This window comes from Solanum dulcamara, chromosome 12 (assembly GCF_947179165.1).
Source record: "Solanum dulcamara chromosome 12, daSolDulc1.2, whole genome shotgun sequence".
Taxonomy (NCBI): Eukaryota; Viridiplantae; Streptophyta; class Magnoliopsida; order Solanales; family Solanaceae; genus Solanum; species Solanum dulcamara.
The window spans coordinates 34,467,571-34,492,146 of record NC_077248.1 but is presented as its reverse complement, the minus strand read 5'-3'; the positions used below and the strand labels follow the sequence as shown (position 1 = coordinate 34,492,146).

Here is a 24,576-nt window from a genome sequence, read left to right as displayed (position 1 = left end):
AATCTAAATCTATTTATTCTCTATTTACTTTCTCTTTCAAACATTTATTACTTATCCATGTTCATCGACTTTGAGGTGAGTTTTATTAGATACATTGAATAAACTATATCAAAATACATAGAAAAATAGTTCAGATACACATGATCGATAGATTAGATACATTTAATCATTAAGTACATATTAGTTATATAAAAGAAACTATATCATATTTATAGAAGAACTGTTCAGATACATAGAATAAACAGATCAAATACATCTATTTATTAAGTACATATCAAATACATAGAAGAGTAGTTCGAATATATAAAATGAAAAAATCAAATACATCTAATCATTATGTATATACAAGATAAATAGAAGAAACTATATTAGATACATAAAAGAATAGTTCAAATACATAAAATGAACATATCTGTAATGATCCTCTAGGTAATTTTTGAATTTAAGAATTTATTCCATCATTTAGAGCATTCATGTAGTGACCTCAAATCATTTATAACTTGTTGGCACTGATTGTTCGGTCGTCTAGTCGTTCATTTGGGTTTTAGGCCTATTTCTCTGTTTTGGCGCTTTTATAACTTGAAAAGTTGACTTTGGTTATAAAATCAGGAAAATGACCTCAAAACGGAATTCTGACAATTTTATTAGCTCTAGAATGGAAAATTAGGCTAGTAGCATGGTCAGCACGAGTGCCAAGGTAATCGATATAAGATTAGGACCATTTGGTGCTTTTGCCTTTGAAATTTGGCGTATTGTTGACTTTGGTCAACATTCTTGGAAAATACGCTCGAATGAAAATTTTGATAGCGCGGTTAGTTTTAGAATGTCGATTTGGTCTAAAACGACCCTTCGTTCGCTTTTAGAGGCTTCCAATCTAATTTTGAGGCCTGTTATGGAATTTGGCTAAAAATGGCCCACTTTCAGTCGTAATGACCTTGTATTGGAATTTTGACTGTGACATTGAGTCTGGAACATCAAATTTGGTATTGTGGCATATCTCATTTGCATGCATAGGATTCAAAATGAATTTCGAGCACCCCATATGAGTATTTGAACTTGGTGAAAACTCAACCTTTAGCTGATAACTGGTGCAGCACAAATTATTCTCTACGATCGCGGTTCCCTAGTTGCCTTCGCAGAGTTCCATGAAATTGGTCTCTGCGTTCGCGGAGGTGTAAGTCTTTGGCCTCCGCACTCACGGGCTTCTGGCCGCATTTGTGAAGGTAATTTTTTTGATCTCCGCATTCATAGACCACCGTGGCCGCGAGCCCAATGTCCTAGTCTTTTAATAAAAAGCAAGGATGATTTTCATCATTTCATTCAAAGTTCAAGCCTCGATAACTCCTTAGTTCTAAGCTCAAATTAGGTGATTCAAGGTCCAAATTCAAGAGAATTTCGTGGAAAATCCTTTGTGAGCTTGGAAACTCAAGGGGAAGCTTCATGTGAGGTAAGAATTTGTAATTACCTACTTATTTAGTGAATTTCAGAGTGGTCTTTCGTTGAACTTTGGAGAATTGTAATTTGGCTGATTTAGCTCCGTTTTTAGTGATTTTTAGGCTAGATTTATTATATTATGTATTTTTGCACATTGGATTATGCATGAGCTAACAAACATAAATTCAAAGACTTTTAATTTTAAATTTTAAAATGGCATGTGTTATCTTAATTTTAGACCCACAAGCTCGTAAAGGAGACATTGGACATTTAGATAGAGTTCAAGGTATGTAAAGTTATCCCTCCTTTCTTTTGGCATGTGTGGGTTGTGTATAAGTTTTTTCAGTTATTTCGAATGATGTGTTGTAGATATTGATACGTAATGACAGCCTTGTAGGCTTGTGTCCCCTTTCATGATATGATTAGTTGTGACTCCACAAGATATAAATGATAAGAATGTATTTATATGAAGATTTTATGAACCATTGGAGTTCTTATGTAAGTTATCATATTGTTCGTAGCTCAGCTTGACTACATTTGATAGGTATGTATATGGGTGTCTAGGTCGGGCCTCAATAATGGCCTATGTAGTTGGGTCGTGACAAGATTGTGGGGGTTTTTCGCAAGGAACGTCATGGTATAATTTATTTGGATTAGAAAAGTCTCGGGCTTTCAAAATTCGTTGATCAAGAAGCTGCCATTTTTATCTTTTAGTTTAAATTTTGTAAATTTTCATTATATGGTCATGTTGCGTAGTCTCCCAACCCCGTAACTATTTATAAATTTGTTTTGTGAGCTTGGGGAGTTATTGAAAACCTATTTTTGGGGTTAATTCAGGAAATCCAGACACGATTCCCACATTTCCTATTTTGGACCCCAAAATTAGTCCATCTCCGAATTTGATAAATTTACTATCATAACGACTGTATTAATGTGATTCCATTATTGATAGCTTGGTAGAGTTTGGAGGCCGCTCGGAAGGGAAAATCTTTAGTTTCATGAGTTGGAGCATGCGTGGTGGGCTTACAGGTAGGTTATGATTTTCCCCTCGTAATATTGAGCATGTTTAGGCAATTGTACATTAATTTGTATGAGTTTGGTGGAGTTGGGTGTCGAGAATTCTAAATTCATAGAATCCATGTCCTAAGCCTCATTTTAGGTAATTATCTCACTGTATAAGCTTGAATCCTGTGGTTGTTGGTTGTTACTATCCTATAATGAATACTATGCTTACGGTAACATGTTTGGAAGTATGTTTGTCCTTAGTCCAGGCTTCGACTAGTGTTTTCTTATACTTGAGTAATATTGGTTTCGTTAGGCCTTAGAGCTTCTCCGATGTCATTTCGAATGGTTAGCTCCATGTAGACTAATACAGTAGACTTGATTCTGATAGTCTGGGCCTTATATAGGCAATAACTCAGCTTGTGACCTTACCTCCATAATGTTCTATTCTCCTATCGGTCTTGTATCGCTCGGTTCTTGATATTTGGGTACTTTCTTGGTGATTCGGGTTATATTTAGTTCTGGCTGAAGCGGTGCATGGATGACACTCGGTTAAAGTCAGTGGTCCAACTTACCTATATCAAAGCTTTCTACCTATAAATACCTAGTTAAAGTATGCGGTCTAGCTTACCCGTGCTTGACCTTTGGCTACAGTTACCCTGTTAAATTCCGTGGTCTAGCCTACTCATGTCGACTTATTAGCTACAGTTACCCGGTTGCAGTTGGTGGTCCAGCTTACATGTGGTTAAATTCCTAATTTCCTGATGAATGTTCGGTTAAGTCTTCATCTACTCTCAGTTGTGGGTTGAGGTGTTAGAGTTTGGAATTGGTTCAGTTCAAGTCCGGGAAATGATGATATTATTGAAATACTTTGGTTGCTTTCATTTTCTTTTAGCTATTCTTGCATCTATTGGGCTTATGGGAGTCCATACAGGTGGTTACTCTTTATTGGTGGAAGAGATTTCCCGTGGGGTCATGGGAGCCCGATAGAGTTAGTTAGATTCTTTCTCTTTATTTGCTAGTATGCTCTTGTACATTCCCACATTTAATTCTTATCTTGTATTTGATTGTGATCTTTTACTCGCATTTCAATTTTCTTTTGATTATCTTTCAATCGGCCTATGATGCCTACTGGGTACCTATTATTTTGGTACTCATACTATACTCTGCATCTATTTTCAGGATACAGGTCTGAGTACTAGCTACTGGCATTGATTCGAATTAGCTTCGGTCGTGATCGGAGGTGAGGGTGACCATATTTGCATTCTAGACTTACCCGTCTCCTTCTATACATATATTTTACTTGTATTTTGCTTTTTGAGATAGCTCTGTTTCCGTGGTCTACTTTTGGGACCTGTTCTCTTTTATTAGCATCTCTATACATGTGACTTCTACGTGGGAGGGATTTTTTTGTTATATATATATATATATATATATATATATATGTTTAGTTTCTTTCGCCCATTAATAATATGCTCTAATTGTTGCTTTACTATTTTAAATTAGATTGCGAGTATTCTACCCTATCCTATTACTTATAGTTTTGAGATATGGGTCGTCTTACCTATTGGTGGGTCATAGTAGGCTCCATCATGACCTGATAAATTAGATCGTGACAAGTTGATATCATAGCCCTAGGTTTACCAGTCTTACTTGTACACAGGTAATGTCTTATAGAGTCCTACGAATTGGCGTAGAGACATCCATGACTTATCCTTGGGAGGATACAAGATGTCTTTAGGAACACGTCATTTTTGTATTGATGTCATGTAGTGTGTGTCTTGTTGATTTCTAGAAATCTCACTTGTTCCACTCTTTTACAGGATGGCTTGCATGTGAACTGGAAGTAGAGGCCAACCATGGGGTGAAGGTAGGGCTGCAACAAAAGCTTGGGACCGAGAGCTGACTCTAGACCTGGAGGTTGATCCACTACTAGCTCCAGCACATAAGCAGCCGATGAGCCAGCCGCACCTCTAGGCTTACAGGCGATGTTCGCCAAGATTTTAGCTTTCATTAGAGGTATACAGCAAGCCCCAACTCCCTCCGCTCTAATACCACATGACCAGCCTACACCAGCGATACTGTTTGTTCAGCAGCCAACATCACCAGCCGGTTAGCCTGATGATTTGAAGGGCGTCATGCCACTCCGTGAACAAAAGATGCTCGGGGTGTTGCTTCGACTATCATTGCTGAGATTTTCTAGGGCTGTAGGTGAGGATGCCCTCGAGTTTTTACTCACTTACCGTATGTAGCTACAGACTTTGGGTTTAGTGGAGTTGACAGGACCTGACTTCTTTTCTTAAAACCTAGAAGGTCCCCCCAGGTAGTTGTGGCATTCACCTTAGAGACTAGGCAAGCTAGGTCTCCACTGGTCATATGGGCTGAGTTTTCAAAGTCCTTCTTGGCCCAGTTTATCCCTTGGAGCATCAGATATCATCTACAAGATCAATTTTCACAGTTGGAGCATGGCTCCATGACAGAATTAGAGTATAAGGCCTGATTCCATGAGCTCTCCAAGCATTTCGCCATGATATTACCTACTAAAGAGGAGAGAGTTTTTTGCTTCTTAAGGAGATTGAGCCTCCAGCTATGAATAGAGACTCAGTTACCTTAGCCATGCTCTACCTACAAATATAAATGGGCGGGCCACTCATTTTTAGAGGTGGTCGACCATGCCTGCACACTTTAGAAGCTCCATCGCGAGACCTAAGAAGGCATCGACAAGAGAGCTAGATAGGAGGATAGCCATCCTGGGCGTTGCTTTAGACCCCGGGAGTCCTATAATAGATCTCTCAAGAGATTTCAGTTGGATTAGTTCTGTATCCCCTATTAGGCCTCTCTTCAGATATTGGAGAATGGTCAACACTGTCAGATTGGCTCTAGTACCGATTTGAGTCTGGGCCGAGGTAGTTCATAGATGGGTTCTTTTGGTTGAGGTGGCGGACCTTTATCTTTCAGCCGACCTTCCCATAGGTACTATGAGTGCGGAGAGCTAGATCATTGGTCTAGCGATTGACCTTAACGCAGGCTAGTCTTACCAGCTCTACAAGAAGGTAGACCCGCGCCAGTACCAACACCTTCAGTTAGAGGCGGAGGCCAGGGCCAGGACTGTAGGGGTGGTCATCAAGGTGCATGGGGAGGTCCTCGGGGAGGCAGGTCAGGAGGAAGAGTTAATGCGCAGGTAGAGGAGCCCAGGCCTATTTCTATGAAGCTCCAGCTAGAGTAGAGGCTGAAGCCTCGGACGATGTGATCATAGGTACGATTTATACTATGCCATCAGCCCGCATCCACTTTATTTGATCTAGTTTCCACATATTCTTATATATCTATTTATTGTGCCTTGTGGCTAAGTATGAGCCCGTAGCCATTAGTTGAGGTATTACATGTTTTGACCTCGGTATGTGATTCTTTAGTAGTGGATCAGGTTTTTAGTTCCTGTATGGTGACTATTCAGGGGTGTGACCCTAGGGTTCATCTTAGTTTTACTTGATATGGTGGATTATGATTTAATTCTGGGCATGGACTGGTTAGCCCCTCACTGTGCAGTCTTGGATTGCTATGTCAAGATCATTACTTAGCGACGCTTAGTATTCCACTGGTGGTGTGGCAAAGCTCTTATAGTCGTATGCCGGTTAGGGTGATATCTTTTGTTCAGGCCCGAAGTTAGTGGATAGCAGGTTTTTGGCATACTTGGCTTGTGTTAGAGATGTGACTTAGGAGGGTCCTACAATTGATTCAGTACCTACCTTTTGAGAGTTTGCAGATGTAACTAGCTACTGGCATTGATTCGAGTCAGCTGCGGTCGTGATTGGAGGCGAGGGTGAGGGCATTTGTGTTCTAGATTTACCTATCTCCTTCTGTACATGTATTTTGCTTGTCTTTTACTTTTTGAGACAACTTTATTTCCGTGATCCACTTTTAGGACTTGTACTCTTTTATTATCAGCTTTGTACATGTGACTTGTAGGTTCTGGGAGGGATCCTTTTGTTGTATATATATATATTTAGTTGCTTATGTCCGTTCATTGTATGCTCCTATTGTTGCTTTACTATTTTAGATTAGATTGCGGATCTTCTACCCTAACATTCCATTACTTGCAGTTTTGGGATATGGGTCGATTTGCCTACTGGTGGGTTATAGTAGGCGCTATCATGACCTGAGAAATTAGGTCATTACAATATCAGATACATAGAAATTCACATTCTAGAAGAAAAAGTGTAAAGTCTATTGATGCTCGAAAAAATTAGTAGAATTTTGATTTTTATTTATTTTTTAGGAGCTGTGATACGACATATAATCTAAAGTTGTTATACGCATGATTTCCTCCTTAATTTATGCCTTTTAGTTAAATTTCTTATTTGGATATGCTTAATTATATTTATTTCGTTGATATGTATCTGAGATACATGTATCTATGTATCTAAACTGTAAATTATGGTAGGATTGATAATATTATAAAATCACGGAAAGAGAGGTAATTAACTCCTAAATTAATGTGATGTGTTGTTTGCGCTTTTCTTAATTGAATTCTTCTAGATTTTGAAGCAAAACTTGTAGGAATATTTTGTCCCAACTTCCTACATATGTAAAACACTCTATGTTTTTGTTGGAACTCAAGTTGTTTTTTACGCAATTGCTGAGAATCATTTGCTCAAATAGCAATCATTGTAAAAAAATATATTTTCAAGTATTCGAACTGCACAACTAAAGAGCTTGGTCAGACGACAATGATGTTTAGTTCTTTAATTGTTGAGTCTTGAATTTTCTTTTCTATTACTTATAAGCCAATAAGGTAAGGACTAACACTGCACTAAATTGTTGTACCAAAAGTAATAGTGTACTATACTATGAACATAATCAATTTGATACTATGAACATAATCAATTTGATAATTCAAATTTTTTCTCCAAAATTGGTCCTATCGAAAAAATTTAAAATTGGCCAACAGGCAAGAACGTCCATTTCCATTTAAAGGATAAAATTTAAGTAATTTGATAGTATAGAAGTAAGCTGTCACAAACTATACACTATTTATCTAAATAAAAATGAAAAGTATTAAAAAAGTAATTTTGTCGTTTCCTGGGAGAGGATGTGATCGTTGTTTTTTCCTTTATCTTTTGTCATGTATCAAAAAGTGCACCAAAATTAATTGGAAAACATGCCAAATCACTCCTTTCATTCATTTATATTTGTCCCTTTTTAAAAATAAATTCCCACTTTTACTTAGTTTATTAAAAGAATTAAGAGATAATTTAGTATTTACTTCTTAATTTATTTTATTATTAAATATAGTCATTTTTCAATGTACTTTTTCAAAATATTAAAATTATTATATTTAAATAGTAATAAAAAAATTATAATTTTATTTATTATTCCTTAATAAATATATCAAATCAATATTGGACGAACAAAAATGGGCATGAGAGATGTAAACTTAGGAAAATAGAGTATCTTATTATGCATTTAAAGGAAGAAGTTAAATCTAAAACCCTCACAAACTTTTTAGTATAAAAAAAGCTTTATCTTTTTTTCTCTCAATATTTTAGCCCCCCTTTTTTTCTCATTTATAATGTGCTTTGTTAAGAAAATGTCTTACCTATTTTCTTTCCTCAATTAAATAAAATGTTTTATCAACTATTCTTTGTGCTTTAATTTCCATGGCCTTATGAATGTCTCCATATAATAAATAAGGAAAATTAGACAAAATATTTATTAGGTTACAAAAAAATATTCAAATAATTGAATTATCATAAATTACATAAAATGGCTATTCGACCACTTTCAATTTCAAGCACAGTATTTTTTGCTACTACTTTTCCTTTTGCTTTGTCTTCTTCTACCGGCCATTAATGACTTCTTCCTTCTTTCTTTTTATCTTCATCCTTATTTCCTTGTTACATTCCTTCTTCCTTCCCTACTCCTCCTCCTCTTCCTTCTTCTTTCATGTTCAAAGCTTGTTCAAAGCTCGACTTTAAAATTTGATGCGCTGCAAACATGAATGGTTTCGAGTGAATAATATTTTAAATGACTCAAAAAATTTGGAATTGTTTAGAAGAGTTTTGAGTTGGTTGGGATTGAAAAAGAATTGGCCTGCAATGTATATTTTGTTATATCAATTAAGTATATAGATGTATATACATCTATAATACACAATTATACACCATATATACACGATTATACACTATTTAAATAATATTGATGCATTATATATATATGGGCATTATTGAAAATAGTTTTGTTGTCCGTACATATTGGTAAGTAACCCTAATAAATATTCCCACGCCTCTTTTTTTTCTTCATAAGCATCTCAATTCTCGAATACTTATTGCATGTGATTAGCATTCGACTGGATTGCTCATTACTCATTAGCTAGTAATGTCGCCCAAACTAAACCCTTAATTAGAATTAAAGCGTCTGATGTCAAAGTTTAGTAACCCAATAAGGTTGGGATCCACTCCCACAGAGATAGTGGTGAGAGATCTATATAATTTTCTTTTAAAATTCAAACTAGTAATATAACACCCCGTGTCATTTTAACTTAGCTTATTCCAAGAAATAGTAGAAATTTTGTGAAAAACAAAATTGGGGACCAAGTCTGTGTTGAAGACAAGGGACAGGATTTTTTATCGGAATAATTTTTGGGACAATGGAGTCCGCAATGTCCCTGAGTCGCGGAGAAGAAAAAATTCAGAATATTGGATCTAGGGAAAAGGTCTGCGTCGCGGACTTGGAGACTTATTTTTGTCCGGTCTTTTGTTTTAATGAGGGGAGTTTTGGTCTTCACCCTCCTTCTCAAACTTAACCAAACCCATTTTGGTACCAAAATTCGTTCTTTATCAGTATCCAAAGGTTTTTTCCCATATTATTCACCCAAACTTTTGAGAGCAAGAGCTAAGGAGAAGAGGAGAAGCTACGGTTAAAGAAATTCAAGCCTACCTTTCAATTTTCGCTTAGGAAATCTTCATTCTAGGTATGTAAGGCTGTCATAATGATGGACTAAGTTTTTTCTCGTGATCTACATCTCTATATTGTCAAGTTGAGTTTTAAGATTGGGTTTTTAATTCCGATAAATGCAAATTCTTGAGTTTCTATCTAACTTCCATTATGTTCTCTGGTATAATCAATATATCTTGATGAATTTCTTGAGTTGAGTTTTGAGATTTGGGATTCATAGTTGCATTCATATAAATCCTAGTTGAATTTTTAATTTATTATTTTGTGCATTGTTTGGGTTAAAGAATGAGTAATTATTTTCATCATTTGATTGAAAAAAAAGATTGAGCATGAGTTGAGAAGTCCTTTAGACACTACTTTTAGCATGCGAATTATTGAGTATAAATAATGTGAACATTTCTAAACACCTATTTTGAAATTGAGCTGACAAGTCAAATGTTTCTTTAAACATATTCAATGAGTTGAGTTTATGTTATTTAAAAGAGAAGATATGAATTGAGAAGAGTTGAGTTTTGAGCTAAGTCCAAAAGTGACTAATTAAGCTAATTGAGCAAAGATACTCATTTGAGTGATGAGCATAATATATTATATTTTGAGAGTAGTATTGAACACTTATTTGGGTAAGAGTATATAACAACTAGAAACCCATAAACTATGTAGCATGTGTACGATAGGATCAGACTGTTCATTTGGGCGACTCCTCATTGTCCTAAAAGAGGACTTTTATTAGATTCAGAGATGAATTTGCATCCCTTACCTTAGAACGGTATTGGATGGTTGTGGCTATGATAACAGTTCATTCTATCATCATGTAGCTTATAAGTGATGGTGCCGGTTAGAGAAACTTCACAAGAAGTAAACTTATTATATTTCTATACACTTAGTTGCATTATTATCTTTTAAAGCATTGTCTCTTATTATATGTCATGCTTAATTTGAATTGAGATGCTTTCAGAGTTATCCTAAGTAGGTTTTCTTTTTCTATTTTACATACTAGTACATTTCATGTACTGACTTCATTTAAGTAGCATCATTTTATGATGTAAATACATGTGATAGAGATCCTCAACCAGCACACCGCTGAAGATCAGTTCCTACACAACTTTTTGTGAAACCACTTTTCTTTTAGAGGTACTCTTGAATCATATTTTCAGTTATTAAATTATTAGTTTGAGGTAGCCGTAAGCCTGTCCCCTCGCATACTTCAGAGTCAATATTCTATGAGCTTCATAAACTAGTAGAAAGAGTTTAATTTATTTCCTTGAGTATGTTTTTAAATATTGAGTTAAGTCTTATATATTTTATATATTTGACTATTCCTGAATTATGCTAAAAGAGTATTAAGTTTCATGCTTTATTGTGCCCATTTGAGTTTATTTATGAGTTAAAATCTTCTACTGAGTTAGTTAGCCAGGTCAAGTTGTTCTCTTGGGGCCATTAATAATTTTCGATTGCCGACCACGTCTAGGACATAGGATCGGGGCATGAAAAACTTGGTATCAAAGCACAAAGTTCAAGATTCCTAGGGTGCCTATAAAGTTGACTCTAGTAGAGTCCTTCTTATCAATGTGTAGTATGCCACATCTATAATAGGGAGGCTACATGACTTTAGAAATTGTTTCACTACTTTATTACTCTATTTCATGCTATGGAGTTTAACTCTATAAAATCTCCTTCAAATTCGTGTATTTCACGATTTTTAGAGCATTCCTACAAATAGAATATTGAGTCAAAGGAATGTTATTAAGAACGAGGACCTGCAACCATCTGGAATGTAGACTAAGAACCGAGCTAAAGTAGTGGAGGAGAAAGTTGAGAATGAGAATCGGGTAGTTTAATAGACCGTGCAACCCACGATGACTTCTGAGGCTAAATTTAGGAGAGCAATCTTTATGCTCACCTAATAGATGGCTATGCAGGTAGGTCTTTACTGGATCCAAGGTTGAGGAAAATTCTCAAAACTTCATTGATGACATGTGGAAGATTCTGAAAGCCATGCATACCTTAGAAATATAAGGAGTTAAACTTGTCACCTACAAACTGAAAGATGTTGCCAATGTCTGGTATAATCAATGTGAAGAAAGTAGAGGTGAGGATGTTGAGCCTGGAGTTTGGGATGAGTTTGAGAATGTATTCTTAGATCACTTCTTCCCGCGAGAGCTGAGGGAGGCAAAGTTAGAAAAGTTTGTGAACCTGAAACAAGAAGGTATGAATGTCAAAGAATACAATCTCAAGTTCATTCTGTTGTCTAGGTATGCTCCTGAAATGGTTCACGATGTTAGAGCCAAAAGGAAGTTTGTTTCAAGTTTAAGTAGACACTTAAGAAGGAGTGTCAAGCAGCCTTGTTAATGCCATATATGGACACCTCTTAACTCATGGTTTATACCTATCAAGTTGAGGAGAATAAGAAAAAAGACAGAGAGGAGAAACAAAGCAAGAGAGCAAAATATGTAGGTAATGAAGGCAACCACTAGAAGGGTGGTAATAGAAACCGTTCTTTCATCAAGAAGAGGCCTTTTGGCTATGCACCATCAATAACAAGTGCACCTGTACACAACGATAGGAATGACCAGAGGTCTTAAGGTAAATAGAATTTTAGAGCCTAAGGCCCCCAGTTCGAGGGAAGTATGGCTCAGAGTTTAGCACGCAAGCCACCTTATGGTAACTTTGGAAGACTCCAATTGGGAGAGTGTTAAGATGGTACTAATGGTAGTTATAAATATGTCTAGATGGGTCACTATATGAGGGATTATCAATTAGACAGGCAGGGTAATAGGGGTAATAGAGCCCAATCTACTTCAACAGCATAACCCAATAGAGGAAACCAGAGAAGTTCTACTTCTGGGAAAGGTAAGACCAACTGACATGACTAAGAGAACACTCCATATGTTTTCACTTGTATGCTTTGAGTTTTTTCTCATGATATCTATGCTTTACTTGATCTAGGTGCTACCTTGTCTTTTATGACTCCTTATACAGTTGTTAAGTTTGGGATTTTTCTTGAATGATTCTTAGAACCATTCAGTATTCTACTCCCATTGGAGAGTCAATTCTTGCTAAGAGAGCCTACCATAATTGTATTGTATCCATATATAATAAAGAAACTTCTACAGACTTAGTTGAGCTATGTGTATTCCTAATCCTAAATGGAATGTAACAATATAGGGATCTATCTATAAATATAATATCTATTTAGATAAGCCTGAATGGCCCCTTCTCATTATGAGAATGTATATAACCCTATTCCGGCCTGGTCTGGTATGGAATGAACTTATAATCATGGAATCGACTCGATCATCATATTATAAGTTCATAAACCTAGTCCATTCCTATTTTGGGCGGAACAGATCTACTAATTCTTTGATCAACCATTCCAAGGGCAAATTTATCAAATTTGATCAACCATTAATGAGTAATCCTAATGTAGGTGGATTTGGTCAGGGAGATGCAAAAATAGTACTTCAAGATTCATTACATATAGATATGGTTGGCTTTGATGTCACTCTTGGCATGGATTGACTTTATGCTTGTATGCCTCAGTTGATTGTAGAACCCGAGAAGTAAAGTTTCAGTTTCCAAATGAGCCAGTTATAGAGTTGAAGGGTAGTCCAGCTTTGCCTAAATATCCATTCATTTCCTACCTTAAGGGCAGAAAGTTAGTTAACAATGGGTGTATGTATCACATTGTCCGATTAGAGATGATAATGTGGAGACACGATCCCTCCAATCAGTTCCAATCATTAATGAGTTTCTAGAAGTCTCTTGTGAAGATTTGCCTTAGGTCCCTCCTGATAGAGAAATAGATTTCAGAATAAATATTCTACCTAATACACAACCTATTTCTATTTCTTCATATAGAATTACTCCCGCCGAGTTATAAGAGTTGTTGAAGGATGTTTTAGACAATGGATTCATTAGGCCGAGTGTCTCACCTTGGGATGCTCTTGTCCTATTTGTGAGAAAGAAAGAAGGGTCCCTGAGAATGTGCACCGACTATCGTCAGCTAAACAAGGTTACCATAAAGAATAAGTATCCCCCTTCGAGGATCGACGATCTTTTTGACCAACTTCAGGGTGCCACTTGTTTCTCAAAAATAGACCTTAGATCAGGCTGTCATCATTTCAAAGTAAGAGAATTTGGCATACCTTAGACAACCTTCAAAATCAGGCATAGTCACTATGAGGTTCTAGTCATGTTCTTTGGTTTAACTAACGCTCCTACAATATTTATAGACCTCATGAATAGGGTGTTTAAGATGTATCTAGATATGTTTATGGTCATATTAATAGAAGATATATGGATCTATTCGAGGAATGAGGAAGAGCATGCCAACCATCTCAGAATTATTCTTCGAACTCTCAAGGAAAAGGAGTTAAATGCTAAGTTTCTAAAGTGTGGGTTTTGGCTTGCATCTCATACATTCTTAGGCCATGTTATTTCTGGAGATGGTATTAGAGTTGTTTCACAAAAGACTGAAGCTATTAAAAACTGGCCAAGACCCACATCCTCGACAGACATAAGAAGTTGCTTGGGCTTGGTTGGCTATTATAGGATATTTATTGAAGGTTTCTCATCCATATCATCACCATTGACTAAGTGACTCAAAAGAAGGCTAAGTTTTAACGGTCCAATATTTCTGAGAAGAGTTTTCAAGAGTTTAAAATAAGATTAATTATTGCTCCAATTTTTTCCCTATGCGAGGGAATAAATGGATTTGTGATTTATTGTGATGCATCAAAATTCAGATTGGGTTATGTTCTAATGCAGAAGGAAAGTTTATTGCATATGCTTCTAGACAACTTAAGATTCACAAGAGAAATTATTTGACTCATGATCTAGAGTTTGTACAGGTAGTATTTTCACTCAAGATTTGGAATCACTATATTTATGGAATGCATGTAGCTGTGTTCACGGATCACAAAATCCTGCAATATGTATTCACTGTGAAAGAGCTCAACCTGAGGCACAAAAGATGGACTGAGTTGTTCGAAGACTATGTCATGAGAATCCTCTACCATTCGGGTAAAGCTATTGTTGTTGTTGATGCTCTTAGCAGGTTGTAATTGGTAGTACCGCTTATGTTGAGGATGATAATAAAGAGTTAGCCTAGGAAGTGCATAGACTTGCATGTATAGGAGTTCGTTTTGTGGACTCTAATGAGAGAGGTGTTATTGTCCATAATGGGGCTGAGTTTTTATTACTTTTTGAGGTAAAAGAAAAGCAAGATCAAGATCCTATTCTCCTCCAATTAAAAGATGATGTTCATAAGCAGAAAGTAATGGCTTTTGCCAAAGGGGAAAATGGAGTGGTGAGATATAAAGGTAGTTTATGTGTTCCAATTTCCAACGGTATTTGAGATAGAATAATGGCAGGGGCCCATAGCTCCAGGTATTCCATCCATTCAGGTTATACATACATGTACCACAACTTGAGGGAGGCTATTGGTGGAACGATATGAAGAGAAACACAGCAGAGTTTGTATCCAAGTGCCTGAATTGCCAACAAGTCAAAGTTGATTATCAAAAGTGTTGTAGTGTAGCTTAGAATATAGAGTTGCCAGAATAAAAGTGGGAGATGATGAACATAGATTTAATTACAAGCTCACCACGATCTCGCAGACATCATGATTCAATTTGGGTTATTATGGATAGGATTACTAAATTAGCGCACTTTTTGGCCGTGAAAACTACAGATTCAGTAGAGGATTATGCAGCATTTTACATTTGAGAGATAGTCAGACTGTGTGCATCCAAACGTACACACAACTGTACGCGGTCTTAAAAGTAATATAGTGACCCTTTTTAAGAGCCAGATATCGAACCCACAAGAAAGTTTTATTAGGCGTTGGTTATCTTTTCAATGAATCAAATTATTTATATGTGTTTGCAAAGAGTTGAGTTCATTTATATCTAAAATGATTATACCAAAATACGATATAAGAAAATGATTCAAAGATATTAGAAATTTTTTATCAATTTAAGGAAGAGTCCTAGGGTTGTAGCGCTTATAGATTTCCAGTCTAACATCCTTTACTTTAATATTCAATGGGTCTTTTGATTACTAATTTACAGAGTTAATTTTATAATTATGATCTTCTGACTTCTAATTGCCTACTTTTGTTGACAGCTTAACTACATCATTGAGCAGAGATAAGGATGAACCAACAAAAATGCATTAATCATATCATCCTACTTAGTAACCAAATATGGTGATATATGTCATAGTTATTCTATACACAGATTATTCTAGGCAATTCTAGGACAAACATGCTTCATATATTCTAGTGTTCTATCCCGTTTCAGTCTTCCGAGTTTCGGGTGGATAACAATTTTTTTTTCTAATGGTGATCAATCATTAAAATAATCAAAATAAGAATATAGGAGTAATCACATACAAAAATCCATTTTCAACCAAAGAAAATAAGATTTAAATCTTCATCTTGTGGCTACAACTCAAGAAGAAGGTGATTTAGCAACTCATCATTTGTAACATAATTACATAAATCATTAATAACATAAAAACTTGAAATTAATTGGAAAAAAGAAGAACATATCACCCAAAAGTAGTTCTTCCTTCGTCTCCTTCATTCCAAAACCAACAGTCTGATCTCCTTTTCAATAAAGTCTGTAAAGGTGCTATTTATAGCACCAAAAATGTGGAGTTAAAGTAAATGCATTGAAGTGGGCAATGCGGACTTCGTTCAGTTTAGTGCAATTTTTTATTTTCTATTTCGGCAGAAATTTGTTCTATCCACAACCAAGTCTACGATACGAACCTAGCGTGCACCACACAGTTGAGTCAAATAAATTTCAAGTGTTGGAATTAAATTATTGAAGCTCAGTGCGCGATGCAGACAAACTTCTTTATGATGCATTTTCTTCAAATTTTGTTCCCAACAACTTCTTTGAGCTCTACTTTCAATCCGATCATGTTTTGAATTTCTTTTTTTTCTCAATTACCCCTGAAAGTGCCTAATCATGTGGGTTGGTTACAAAAATACACAAATATGCAAAACTTTGAACTAAACTCTAGGTATTTGCTCTGAACTTGCAAAATTACCATTTCTTCATTAAACATGTGCTCTCACTAAGAAAGAGTTATCCACACTCTCGCAGTTACATTCCTTGTCAACAACAATGGGTATTTAGACAAAATTCGCTCACTCTCTCAAACGAAGTCAGAAGTTACTCAAGATGAACCATAGGCTTTCCCTTAGTTTATTGTGCAATTCTTTTAAGGCAGCTAAGACTTAAGGATCACTTAGGACTTTTTCAGGTTGTAATGTGGGCTAGGAAATGAGTAGGTAGTAATCTATACATGTATAGTGACTCGGTTCCCAAGCGATTTCAATACACTACATTTAGCAATTCCATACAAGTACTTCATAACCTTATTCTCACCACTTTGTTATTTCTTTAGCTTACCCTTTCAATTCATTTATCTGTGTAGGGGATTTCTTCTTTTCTTTACTTTCTTCAACCATATTGTGGTTGGCGTTCTTTTTACTTTCCAGTTGCTTGTCATCCCTGACACAAGAGTTTATTTCAATTATTTGCACTAATGGTTTAACTCTTAGTAACAGAAGGTTGTAACCGCCCGCCCCCTCTTTCTCCGCTTATTCTCTTTCAAAGCGCTTGGCTTCTTGGATCAAAATTATGGTGTTAGAAAAAATGGGAATAGGCTTCAAACTAGCTACCAAATAATCAAGTCAAAGTTTCAAAAGGGCTAACTATAGATTTACATTAAGGTGGGTACGACAAGTGGTTTTATAGCGAGGTTACCAAAGAATTGCCTAGATCCTTTCCCTAAATTCTAAACTTCCTTTGTTTTCACTACACATACACACGGGGCAAGTTCTAGCATTCAAAAGCAAAAAGGATTATATAATTAACCATACTCAAACTGCACATGTTTAATTTCAGAACGATAATTTTTTAGAAATTTCAACCACAATCACATGAATTCAACATTGTTCAAAATCTAACGACAGAGTCTTAGGTGTCTCAATTTAGTCAGTTTTTATTTTTCAACCATTTCATCTACTAACTATGCAATCTGATAGTTTGACAAAAAACTTTATATATATTGCAAATATCTAACAAAAATTAATTATTTTTATTATACGGTTCAAAGGGACTATCCATGGCCAAAGAACCAAAAACAAATACCTTGAAACCCAAAGTCAGTTAATAAGTAAAAAAAAAATTAAATAATAAAAACAAAAACATTAATACTGATAAAAATAAATAGATTAACCAATCTAGATAAAACAAAACATCAATATGACAAAAGTAAATTGATATAGCAATCTAGATAAAGAAAAATATCAAACTAACAAAAATAAACAGATATAGTTTAAATTAAATAGACATTCCACCCCATACTTAGAAGTGGGTACTGTCCTCAGGAGCACAAAGTAGTAGACCTTCCTATGTACGCATCCATCAGTGCTCCAGCAGCCGGATCTTCAACCGCCTAAGGGTCAAACTCTATGGCCTCCAAATCTAACTCCACATCTGAACTTGTCCTCCTCCTATCCTCATCCGTAGGTATGTCATCTTCAGTAGGCTCATAAAAATCGAGCCCAAGTCCTAGGATGGCTATAGTATGCTCATTCAATAGATAATGTCTTTCTACCTCACGGAGTTCTTCTTTAATTGAGGAACACCCTCCGGTATGATATCGAAGCATCTCTATGACAAACATACGTGTTGTTATCATATCATCGCGCCTTATGTGCTCCTGTGTAGTAAGGACAGGGCCATAAGTGTAGTTTTTCCCCTTAATGCTTGTGACATCGTAAGACTGGGGCAGTACAATCTTATTGGTCCTCGGAAACCCCGACCATTTGGCGTATCTCTATGATGAGGCCTCTGAATGCGTACCCTCTCCGTCGATAGACTCTGCACTTCCAGATAGTTGATTTGATAACAGCACCAATAAGTACGTCAATTTATTTTATAAGGGCATAAACCAAGCATACTCTGTCCCGCATTATTTTGGTGTAGTGAAGGCATGGAATAAGGCTGTGCATGAACATTTTTACCCACATCCCATGACGTACCCACTTTATTGTTGACCTGGGCTGACATAAAATATGACAAACATCCCTATATGGTGGTTGAATATTCAACTTTGTTAGGGCGGTGGTAGGCAACTCTGGAGTTCCTAATATCTCATTGATGTCCATTGGAGATAGAGGAACATCAACCCCTCACACTATAATATAATGAGTGAGCTGATCAAGTTGATAATTTGCATAAAATTCTTGTACCACTTGCAAATTGCAAGACTTTGGGTCAGCGACCACGAAATGCATATTAAGTTCCTCTATTCTCCTCATGATTTGTGGGTAGTCTCTGGCCAATGTTTCTTCATCAATTAGTATATGTGAGAGATATAGAGACTCTATGTGTCGCTTGTACCAATGTTTTCTTGTTGGATGTACCCCTTTTAAGACAAATTGATGAGATTGACCTCAAGGCATAGGTGGGGAAGGTGGTATAGAGGGTGCCCCTCTCTCTCTTTTCCTGCTTCTATGGCCAGGAATTCTTTTTCGGTTCTTCGACAAGATGACATTTGTTTTCTGCAAAACAAACCACCTAAAAACAAAACATATAAGAGCCTAGACGTGTATTCGAACTTTAGGCTAGCACCCCACACTTAAGCATTTCATAGCATGTAAGTGATATGAAGGTACTCAGATTTCCCTTCATTTGAATAATACGTGCATACATGGTAACAAATCAATGCATTCTTCAATTAATCAACATAGGGGATCTAATACTATACAAATTCACAGAAGCCTTTCATATTCTAGCATTCTTCTCAAAAAGAAGTATACATGATTCAAGCAATAAAGCATCATCCAAAATTAGATTCCCTAACTTCAAGCATGTTTTCAACCCAAAATTTAGAAAAATAAAAACTCAACCCACACTATTTTCACAAATCAAACCATCTTCAACACAATACTTTATGTATGCTTACTCAAGAATTCAACATACATTATCCATAACAACCACAAACATCTATTTTCTCTAACATCAAAATTAGGGTTAGAGTTCAAGAACTTAGCCCATAATCAATAATCCACAACAATTAATTTCTTAGTAATTTTACACACCCATAAGCATTTCAATCTAAGAACAATGAGAATCAATTACATTGAGTCAAAACCTAAGTCCCAAGAACTTACTTATGTAAACTTCAACCATTTATATCATAAAAGTAGTTCAAGAACACATACCATGTTAGTGTGAATTAGAAACTCACAAAAGCTTACTTGAATTTGATGAGTGCATTACAGATTTGCTTTCGAAGAAAGGAGTTGTTAGTAGACGAATGAAGGGTGGCTTAATTTGATGAAAATGAGGAGTTAAAAATGTCTATTCTTGTGTTAAAAACTAAAGGGGTTAGGTAAAAACCATTAAAAATAGGTTAAACCCGTCTCTTTAAATGAAAGTTCCATAAAAACGTCCCAAGTCTGCGAAACAGACTTGTAGTGGACCTCACTTTTTAGCATGCCAAATTTCCAAAATTAAATTTGTATAGAAATAAACCAGGTCCATTATGCAGACCTGGCGCACACTTTACTTGGACCTTATTTTCACCAAAATATATTCAAAAACATACCTGGGCAAAAATTGAACTCGAATAGAGCAAGTTTGCGATGCGGATTTGTCGTTGACCTTACTGTTTAGGACTCGTCCAAACTATCTTTTTTTTTGTTTTCGTGAATAACTTATACTATCCTAATTATACACTAAAACAAAATGAAATTTTTGCAAACTAAAAAAAATCCATTATAACCTCTAATTAAAAATATTTTATACTACCGCACTGGTGGCTTCCCGTGCAGTGCCTAACATAATGTCGCGACATGACTCAGTTGTAGCTTCACTCATTCTCGAGATTAATTCTTTCTTCCTCATGATCGATGTCTTGTCCAAAATAGTGCTTAACGCATTAGCCATTCACCACGAATATGGTTGATTTGGCGTGATTCCATAGTTCCACGGCTCTATGTACCGACATTTGCACCACCTCAAATGGAACACTCCATTTGGATAGAAGCTTACCTAGAAAAAGATGCAAACGTGATTTAAAAAGCAAGACTTTTTGGCCTGGCTCAAATGTTCGAGCAATTATATGCTTGTCATGTCATCTCTTTATTTTCTCTTTATACAACTTTGCATTCTCATAAGCGTGGAGACTGAATTCCTTCAATTAATGGATTTGATCCATATGCTTTCTAACTGCCAACTCTGGGTCTAGGTTCAACTTTTTGATGGTCCAATATGCTTGGTGCTCCAGTTCTACCGGTTGGTGACAAGCTTTTTCGAATACCATATGGTACGGTGAAATGCCAATTGGTATTTTATATGCAGTCTGGTAGGCCTAGAATGCTTCATCTAGTTTGATAGCTCAGTCCTTTCTTATAGTATTGAGGATTTGCTTTACCTCACGATTTGATATCTCAACCTGTCCACTAGTTATGGGGTGATATGTCGTGGAAACCTTATGCATGATACCAAATTTAGCTAACCGATTCTTTAGCATTTGATTTATGAAATGCTTACCTCTATTGCTGATGATATCTCTTGGAGTGCCAAACCTTGTAAAAATATGCTTCTTTAGGAAGTGACTTACCACTTTAGAATCATTTGTTGGAAAAGCAATGGCCTCAACCCAGTTAGAAACATAATCAGCTGCCACCAATATATACTGACTTGCATATTACGATGGGAAGGGACTCATGAAGTCAATTCCCCATATATTAAAGATCTCTCCCTCCAGGATTTTATTCAATGACATCTCGTGCCTTCTTGATATTGTGCCCAACCTTTGGCATTGATCACAGCTCTTCACAAATCCTATAGCATCTTTAAATAAATTAGGCAAAAAGAAACCTGACTACAATACCTTATGAGTTGTTCGTTCGCCTCTATGATATCCACCGTATGTAGATGAATGCCTATTGTGTAGAATTTGTTGAGCTTCAAATTCAGGCACACATCTCCTTATTATCTTATTAACATTTTTTAACAAATAAGGTTCATCCCATATATAGAACTTTGCTTCATACATTAGCCTCTTCTTTTGTTGGGAGTTTTCTCCAGGGGTAAATATTCCACTCACTACGTAGTTCATAATATTTGCATACCATGGGAGTTCTTGTACCTCTATTGCCAATAGTTGCTCATCTGAAAACTCTTCCTTTATTGACTTTTGCTCACCTACATGGGATGAATCCTCTAATCTTGATAGGTGGTCTGCTATTTGATTTTTGGATCCCCTCCTATGTTCGATTTTAATATCGAATTCTTGGAGCAGTAAGATCCATATGATTAATCTTGGTTCCGCATCATTCTTGTTGAACAAGTACCTTAGGGCTACATGGTCAGTATAAACAATTACGTTTTTACCAACCGGTTAACAGCAAAATTTATCAAACGTATAAACCAATGCCAGCATCGCCTTTTTGTGATAGTGTAGTTGGCATGAGTCGAGTCAAGAGTCTTACTGTCATAATAGATGGAGTGAAAAATTTTCTCCTTCTTTTGTTGCAACACTTCTCCCACTACTGTATCACTTGCATCGCACATCAGTACAAATAAATTTTACCTCCTTTTCTAATAAGATGCACATGGGTTTGGCGATGTTTGAAAAATCTTTGATGAATCACCGATAAAATTCGGCATGACCTAGAAAACTATTGATACCTTTCACTGAAACCGGTGGTGGAAGCTTCTTGATTACTTCAATTTTAGCTTTGTCTACCTCCAAACCATCTTTTAAAACTTTTTTCCCCAATACAATACCTTCCTTTACTAAGAAATGATATTTTTCCCAAGTTGAGGCGAGATTTGTTTCCTCACACCTTGCTAGTAATTTCTCTAGATTATGCAAACAAAGATCAAAAGACTCTCCAAATACTGAAAAGTCATCCATAAAAATCTCTACAAACTCTTTCATCATATCATTAAATTTAATAATCATACACCTCTAAAAAGTGGTAGGAGCATTGCAAACACCGAATAGCATATGCTTAAATAGATATGTCCCATATGGGCATATGAACATTGTCTTTTCCTAGTCCTCCAGTGCAATGGTAATCTAGCTGTAACCCAAATACCCATCCAAGAATCTTTGCCTGCTAACTTGTCAAGCGTTTGGTGAATAAATAGTACAGGGTAGTGATCTTTTCTTGTGGCATCATTTAACTTTCTATAGTCCATGCATATACGCCAACCAGTTACTGTTCTTGTGGGGATTAACTCATTCTTCTCATTAGTCACTACAGTCATTCCCCCTTTCTTTGGTACACACTGAACAGGGCTTACCAACTTAGTATCAGATATTAGGTATATTATACCTGTATTTAGCCACTTAATTATCTCTTTCTTCACTACCTTTTTTAGGATAGGGTTCAACCGACATTATGGTGGCGCACTAGCCTTATGTCCTTCTTCCAAGAAAATCCTATACATGCACAAAATGGGGCTGATACCATGTAGATCACCCATTTTCTATCCAATTACCAACTTACTATTAGAGATTGGTATATTATACCTATATCTAGCCACTTAATTATCTCTTTCTTCACCACCTCTTTCATGATAGGGTTCAACTGACATTGTGGTGGCGCACTAGCCTTATGTCCTTCTTCTAGGAAAATCTTATGCATGCACAAAGCGAGGTCGATACTATAAAGATCAGCCATTTTCCATCCAATTGCCTTCTTGTGCCTTTTTAATACCCCAAGTGTTGTTGTGACTTGCATCTCAGACAAAGCCGATGAAAGAATTATAGGTAAGGTATTGTTAATTCCAAGAAAAGCATACATGAGATGTGCTGGCAGTTTCTTCAACTTAAGTTAGGAGCTTCTTCCAGAGATGACTTAGGTGAAGGACCCAATTCTATGTTCAAAGGTTCCATATTCTTTCTCAACATGTTGACATTTGGCATGTCAAGCACACTAGCTAACTCTTTAACTTCTACGTCCTCTTCAATATCTTGACCCATATTGACTCTTTCCAAAGGATCTTTTGCTAAAATGCATTAAGCTGAGACTTTTTTATCGATGACAGTTATAGCAGAAAACTCTTCATAGACTGCAGGCAACTTCAGTGCCTGATATACATCAAACACTCCACTTTGTCATGTACTCTCATAGTCAATCTACCTGCAGCCATGTCAATAAGTGCACCACCTATTGCTAAGAACAGATGCCCCAAGATAAAAGAAATATCTAGGTCAGGCTCAAAATCTATTCCAACAAAATCAATAGGAAAGATGAGGGATCCCACTTTAACTAAAACATACTCAATAATACCATCAGGCCTAGCTACAGAACAATCAGATAATTTTAACAAAATGGTGGTCTATTTAAGTTCTCCCAGACGTAATTTCTTAAGCATAGATCTAGGCATCAAGTTCATACTAGCACCTGGATCATAAAGACCTCTTGTTTTACTGTACTTACCAATGGTTACTTGTACTATGAAACAACCTGGATCTTTTTGTTTAGTTGGATGTTTAACTTTGTTCAAGATTCTTGAACTACACTCTTCAGTGAGTGCCACAAATTCAAATTCGGCTAACTTGCTCTTGTTGGCCACAATATCTTTGACAAACTTGGTATATTTTGGAATGCCCTGCAACACATCAATTAAAGGTAAGTTAATTTGTACCTATTTAAGAATGTCTATGAATTTTTCAAAATATTCCTCCTCTTTCTTCTTTTTAAATTTTTGTGGGAATGGGGGAAGTGGTTTTATTTTTGGCTTTTGCTCTACCTGTGGTCGACTAGATTTACTAGCTTCAATCTCCAAAGCTTTACCTTTTCCTTCACTACCTTTGCTTTGTGGCACTAGCTTAACTAATGCTCGTCCACTTCGTGTGGTCATAGCATTTACCTACTTAGGGTTTGGATTAGTGTTACCTGGTAAACTACCTTGTGAGCAAGAATTGTGAGCACTTTCTAGTCATCCCACTGGCTTCTCTAAATTTTTGAGTAGTGATTTAATACTGATGAATATCAGCAGCTAACTTAGCTTAGTCATTCATGAGTTTTTTTAAGCATGTATTCCACACTCATGTTTCTTGTACTGCTTGATTATTGGTTACTTTGGTCTTGCTGATTATAGTGCTGGCCTCCTCCTTGTGGTCTATATGGACCGT

General features: G+C 36.1%; 1 protein-coding gene across 1 annotated transcript; it reads right to left on the bottom strand.

The window, feature by feature from the left end:
* Positions 1–23,259: 23,259 nt before the first annotated feature.
* LOC129875712 (uncharacterized) lies at positions 23,260–24,302 on the bottom strand. Its single transcript, XM_055950977.1, has 4 exons — positions 24,192–24,302; positions 23,843–24,050; positions 23,579–23,740; positions 23,260–23,444 (listed from the first exon to the last, which is right to left on the bottom strand). The coding sequence occupies exons 1-4, from the start codon at positions 24,300–24,302 to the stop codon at positions 23,260–23,262; spliced, it is 666 nt and encodes a 221-aa protein (XP_055806952.1).
* Positions 24,303–24,576: the final 274 nt, after the last annotated feature.

Excerpts from the sequence above, each read along its gene's own strand:
- LOC129875712 (XM_055950977.1), bottom strand. The coding sequence starts at position 24,302 with ATGACCACACGAAGTGGACGAGCATTAGTTAAGCTAGTGCCACAAAGC. Across the intron at positions 24,051-24,191 it reads GTAAATCTAGTCGACCACAG|GGCATTCCAAAATATACCAA; the intron begins GTAGAGCAAAAG and ends GATGTGTTGCAG. Across the intron at positions 23,741-23,842 it reads AAGAGGTCTTTATGATCCAG|CTAGGCCTGATGGTATTATT; the intron begins GTGCTAGTATGA and ends ATTGTTCTGTAG.